Source organism: Carassius gibelio, chromosome A15 (assembly GCF_023724105.1).
Source record: "Carassius gibelio isolate Cgi1373 ecotype wild population from Czech Republic chromosome A15, carGib1.2-hapl.c, whole genome shotgun sequence".
In the NCBI taxonomy this organism is placed as follows: Eukaryota; Metazoa; Chordata; class Actinopteri; order Cypriniformes; family Cyprinidae; genus Carassius; species Carassius gibelio.
Window position 1 is genome coordinate 20,653,896 of NC_068385.1, and position 6,304 is coordinate 20,660,199.

At 43.1% G+C, this 6,304-nt stretch overlaps 1 protein-coding gene across 1 annotated transcript; it reads left to right on the forward strand.

The window, feature by feature from the left end:
* The first annotated feature begins 2,706 nt into the window (after positions 1-2,706).
* Positions 2,707-4,914, forward strand: LOC128028886 (uncharacterized). Its single transcript, XM_052616203.1, has 7 exons — positions 2,707-2,838; positions 2,935-3,363; positions 3,460-3,564; positions 3,847-4,040; positions 4,127-4,291; positions 4,512-4,753; positions 4,886-4,914. The coding sequence occupies exons 2-7, from the start codon at positions 3,322-3,324 to the stop codon at positions 4,912-4,914; spliced, it is 777 nt and encodes a 258-aa protein (XP_052472163.1). The 5' UTR covers positions 2,707-2,838; positions 2,935-3,321.
* Positions 4,915-6,304: the final 1,390 nt, after the last annotated feature.

Genomic DNA, 6,304 nt, shown 5'->3' on the forward strand with positions numbered 1-6,304 from the left:
CATTGCAGGCACCACCATGCATTGACAATCTGCCTGTGATAGATGCCAGTGAGACAGTACATGACATTCCGGATGTAGAGCCTCCATCAGTCACCTTACCTACACTTCAACAACCTGGCTTTCCTGATACACTGGAGGTCATGACTGAAGATGCCTAATCGGGAAACGGGCCTCCATCACTTATGAGGACTGTTTGAGGCAGCTTGCAACATTACTTGTGCTTCCAGTCCAAAAGTGCCCATACACATGTGACGTCAGTAAAATGGAGTGTCAGTGTCGCCCTCCATTTGAAGTTTCCATTACACGCAGGGGTACTGCAAGCATCATGGAATGGTTATGTGTTTTAATCATACTACATTGCAAATAAGAATCAGAATCAGAAAGAATCAGAATCAGAAAGAGCTTTATTGCCAAGTATGCTTACGCATACAAGGAATTTGTTTTAGTGACATAAGCTTCCAGTACACAGAGACAACAACACACAGAAAAAAAAAAAAACAGAGATTTACAAATTGGCAAATAAATAAGTGTATAAACAATTGTGCTATAAATTATAATGGAATAGGATTGAGTGAGATGCAGGAATGTTCTAGGATGGAGGGTTAACAAATAAATATAAGGATATTGCACGTTTATAAGCATAAGTAGGGAACATTTAACTGTTCATGAGGTAGATTGCCTGGGGGAAGAAACTGTTCTTGTGCCTTGCTGTTCTGGTGTTTGCGGCTCTGAGGCGCCGGCCAGATGGCAAAAGTTCAAAGATGGGGTGACTTGGATGTGAGGGATCCAGAGTGATTTTCTGAGCCCTTTTCCTCACTCTGGATGTATACAGTTCTTGAAGGGTGGGCAGGGGAGCACCAATAATCCTTTCAGCAGTCCGAACAGTTCTCTGTAGTCTTCTGATGTCTGATTTTGTTGCTGAACCAAACCAGACAGTTATTGAAGTACAGAGCACAGACTCAATGATGGCCGAGTAGAACTGTTTCAGCAGCTCCTGTGGCAGGTTAAACTTCCTCAGCTGGCGAAGGAAATACAACCTTTGCTGGGCCTTTTTAACAATGGATTCAATGTGATTGTTCCACTTCAGGTCCTGAGAGATGGTGGTTCCCAGGAATCTGAATGACTCCACTGCAGTCACAGTGCTGTTCATGATGGTAAGTGGGGAAAGTGCAGGTGGGTTTCTCCTAAAGTCCACGATCATCTCCATTGTTTTGAGCGTGTTCAGCTACAGGTTGTTAAGACTGCACCAGACAGCCAGCTGCTCAACCTCTTGTCTGTAAGCAGACTCGTCACCGTCCTGGATGAGGCCGATGACTGTAGTGTCGTCTGCAAACTTTAGGAGCTTGGCAGAGGGGTCTTTAGAGGTGCAGTCGCTGGTGTACAGGGAGAAAAGCAGAGGGGACAGAACACATCCCTGAGGGGCACCAGTGTTGGTGGAGCAGCTGTTTGATGTGAATTTCCCCAGTCTCACTAACTGTTGCCTATCTGTCAGAAAGCTGGTGATCCACTGACAGATAGAGCTAGGAACAGAGAGCTGGGTCAGTTTGGTCTGAAGGGCTGTTGGGATGATGGTGTTGAATGCCGAACTAAAGTCCACAAATAGGATCCTCACATAAGTCCCTGTTTTGTCCAGATGTTGCAGGATGAAGTGCAATCCCATGTTGATTGCATCATCCACGGACCTGTTTGCTCGGTAAGCAAACTGGAGGGGGTCCAGTAAGGGTCCAGTGATGTCCTTCAGATAAGCCAGAACCAGTTTTTCAAACGACTTCATGACGACAGACGTTAGAGCAACAGGTCTGTAGTCGTTAAGTTCTGCTATCTTGGGTTTCTTTGGGATGGGGATGATGGTGGAGCGTTTGAAGCAGGAAGGCACTTCACACAACTCCAGGGATCTGTTGAAGATCTGTGAAAAGATGGGGACCAGCTCGTCAGCACAGATTTTCAGACAGGCTGGTTTAACACCATCTGGGCCTGGTGCTTTTCTTCTTTTGTTCTTCTTGAAGACCTGGCGCACATCATCTTCACAGATTTGAAGAGCAGGAGGTGTGGAGAGTGGGATTGCAGGATGTGTTAATGGTTGTGTAGGGAGATGGTCAGAATGGGTATTGGGGGTTTCAAATCTGCAATAAAACTCATTCAGGTCGTTAGCAAGTCGTTGATTAGCCTCAGTGCAAGGGGATGGTGTCTTGTAGTTCGTGATGGCTCTTAGACCTCTCCACACTGAAGTTGAGTCGTTGGAAGTAAACCGGTCTTCCAACATTTTAGCGTAGGTCTTTTTAGCCGCTCTGATCTCTTTGTTCAGTGTGTTCCTGGCCTGATTGTACACGACTCTGTCCCCATTTCTGTAGGCATCCTCTTTGGCCTGACGAAGATGTCTGAGTTTTACTGTAAACCATGGCTTATCATTGTTGTTGGCGTTGGAGGCAATGTCAATACGTTGACAGTGGTTTTGTGAAACTCAATCAAGCTTCCTGAGTTGTAGTTCCACTAAGTGGAAGCAATTCTATGTTTGTATGCTAAATAGCCTAAGTTGTGTCCCATTTATTGTCAGACCTGCCTTGTTGGCCACACTATATGGAGATGGAGCTCACAGCCAACTTTGAGGTACAGGATGCTAGCAGGGGACCTTATGTTGGCAAGCAAACATACTACTCTCAGGAAGCAACTACGCCAAAGTCTCACTTCTTTTCCAGTTTATGAACATGGGGATGGTGGACCGTAGTTAATTTTTCACAATTCAGGACACATAAGGTTTAGACACTGTGAAGGAGTTTTGGGAGGAGAGGAGGGCTGAGGCAATAAATCGGCTAAAAGACAGAGATGTGGTAATAGTAGGTAATGTACATTTTTTATTCATTTATGCTACAGTATGTTAATATGTAAATTTTATGTTCTGTGTAAATCATTGATTCTTGTTTACAAATTGAATAGCGGATGGAAGAATGGACAGTCTTGGACATTGCGCCCAGTACTGTACATACACTGCCATGGAGAACGAATCCAGGGAAATCATCTCTGTCATCAATGTGGACAAAAGGGAGACTGGGCGAAATTCTGTGATCATGGAGAGAGAGGCATTTGTGTAGACAGTCGACACTCTTTTGAATGAAGTGAAACTAGTAGAGGTCTGCACTGATGCCCATGTCCAGATCTCCACACTAATGAGTAAGTTGCCACTGAAATTTTGCGTTACTTGTAGAATTACAACAACTTTTTTTGGAGGGGTGGGGGGACCATTACTGTACTAATTATACATATTATTTTTTCAAATAAGACAAAGGAAAGTACAAAGACCTTGGGCTGCAGCACAGCTTGGATATGTGGCATGGGGCCAAGAATTTGGCAAAAAGGATCCATGCTGTAAGTTCAGCTATCATTACTATGGCTTCATTTTCTGCATGGCAATCTACCCTAATTTGAGCGATGTAATCATGATAACTGTTATGTCTGTCCCAGGCTTCACAGGTCAAGGGTCAGTCCAGTTTGAGCAGTTGGCTAAAAGACATTGTCAACCACTTTTGGTGGTGCTGCAAAACAGCAGATTCTTACCAAGAGTTCCTTGTAAGTTGATATGGTTTGAAAAATAGTTGTCATCTTAAAATAATATTCTATGAAACTAACATGCAGACTTATTAGACATACCTTGCTGGCAAAGAGAATAAGTTAGGATGGTTCGTTGATGTTGGATATTTGTTGATTCAGTAGCTAACCAGACATGTCATTGTGGTAAATAATGTGACCCACTTAGATTATAGTACTTACAAACAGAATCATCATTAATAATGAATTATGTACAATATGCATGCTTTTTTTCTGTACATTATATTCCTATATTATTTCTAGGAGCTGTGGCTTGGTCTCCTACATCATGTGACAAATGAACACAGGTGGGTGCTGGAAAGCTGCCAGCATGCAGACTTAGAATCTGGTGGAACTCAACAGTGGCTTGAGCGAGGCTCCATGGCACATGAGGCCCTGATGAGCATCGTTAGAAACAAGCGGTGGCTTAATGAGGTCCACAAATATCTCAATTTTGGGTAATTTTTGAGTATATACACATACTGTAGATAGAAAGTTATTTTCAAAATCCCACTAAATGTCTCTTCTCACACACACCCCACAGGTCCTCTGCTGATCTGGAGTCCTTCCAGAACCATATTTTAATGTACGCTAGCAAGCGCACAGCATTTAGCCCTCCTGTCTTTGAGGCCAGGATTCTCCTTGCAGCGATGGACTATAATTACCACAAGGACCGCCCAGAGTTGTGTAAATCTGATGAAAGCAAACAGTAAGTGACTTGCTCACATCTACATGCTATTATTTTATACCAGATTACAACACCATGTAAAGGATACTCTGATGAAAATTCTATCATATACACCATGAGGGTGAGTGATTTTGTGTTGATAGAATTTAAATTTTTTGGTTGAGTATCCCTTTAAACACTACAAAAAATGTCCCTTGGAATGTAAATGTCTTCTTCCCTCCCGTTTCTGCTTTTAAATCAGGTACAGGAGGCTGTACAAGAAGAATGCTCGCAGGTATATGCTATACACTCAGAAGACATCCAAGACGTATGGCTACATCCCAGAACTGCAAGCTATGATCCTTCAAAAGAGATTAGCTGGTAAGGGAATGCACAGACGGAGGACACTACGACCTGATGACCCCAGAAGGTACGGCCCACTTCCCCCTGTGCCGGCACCAACCATTGAGGAACTCCTGCACACCCAAGTCAGGAGAGGCCTTGGTAGGTTGAATGCCAATTTATTTATATTGCACTTTGGGCTACATGCCACACACCAATTCTGTTGTAATGCATAACACTTCCAAGTTTGAAATAAACTAACTTTTTTTTTTGGTTTTATTTTGCTCTCCTCAGTGTCAACATTCCAGACTAAAGACCCGTGAAGCCCAGTTTCCAGAGCCTCACAACCCTGACCATCTTCATGGCCATGTAAACTTTTGTGTCACAAGCTGCTTATCAACAATTTTAGACTAAAAGTTTCAACAGTACAGATCAGCTGAATCTAGTTTTCTATTTATACTGTGTAACATTTATCATTATACCATTTTATATACTGTTTCTCTACATTGTAAAAAGCATAGTATTGTTATTCTAAATAAACTTTTTTATTGAAAAAATGAGGAAAGGCTCTTTACAAACTAAAAACCAAAAAACAGAACAAATCAAAAAACTATTTGTAAAACCATATATACAACAATAAATAACTTGAATTTAACTGTTCACGTTAGAATGGTATCAAATGGTGGGTACAAAGCCAGTGTACTGGCCTTGGGGGTCAGGGTATTTGTCCCTTATTTTCCATATACAGCAGCTGGGAATAACACAACGGTTACCCAGACCCAGTGACCCATGCTGCCAAAAGATGTATTGACGATAAGCAGCATACCTAAATTGTCTGTTATCATCTCCTGGCTCTATAACTTCAGCTACCACCAACATATAAATTCTGTAATCTCTGTGAATACGCAAGTAACCATCTTCCAGACAATACCGATCAAAATGTGCCAATTTGCTGATGCAGTAGTCAGGCCCCTGGCCACAGCATTTCCTTTCAGCATCTGTGGCCATTTCCCTGCAGTTCCCACAGGTGCACCATGGAAGAGCAGCGTTAGGTGGGGTTGTGCTGTCCAATGGAGGAAGTGCGTCAAAAACTAATCCAGGATTCCGGGAGAAGACCTGGGTTGCTAGTGCTCGTAGCCTCACTTCACTCATGCCTTGAATGAGTGCCTAAGTAAACAAACCATAATAGAAAATGTGTTATTTACATAAATAAATTAAAAATAACAAAGATGCTAACATTGATTCAAATGGTGACTACTTATCACAAGCCATAATTTTACTAGAGTCTATCAATTGTGTAGCATATTCTGGAAACAAACCTCTGTCCGGACCCTTTGGTCAATTTGGATCATCTGAACTCTGTTCTCTTCCTCTGCATCTCTGCCTCCTCTCCCTCTCCTTCCTCTGCTGCCAACTCCAGTACTTGGACCTGCATTATCTCTTCTTCCACCTCTTTGACCTCTTCCACCGCTCTGACCTCTTCCACCGCTCTGACCTCTTACACTTCTCTGGCCTCTTACACCTCTCTGGCCTCTGTCACCTGGTGCAGGGCCCACACTCTCTCCTTTTCCACCTGAAACATCTGCACTCTCTCTTCCAGCTCTCTGGCCTCTTCCACCTGGTCCATCTCCTCCCTCTAAATTCTCTCCTTCTCTCTGCTCTGTGTCTCCTGGACCAAGACCTGCACGCTCTACTTTTGTCCCTCTCCCTTTT

Coding starts and splice junctions, on each gene's coding strand:
- LOC128028886 (XM_052616203.1), top strand. CDS start 3,322: ATGTGGCATGGGGCCAAGAATTTGGCAAAAAGGATCCATGCT. Junction 3,364..3,459: donor TGGCAAAAAGGATCCATGCT/GTAAGTTCAGCT, acceptor TGTCTGTCCCAG/GCTTCACAGGTCAAGGGTCA. Junction 3,565..3,846: donor ATTCTTACCAAGAGTTCCTT/GTAAGTTGATAT, acceptor TATTATTTCTAG/GAGCTGTGGCTTGGTCTCCT.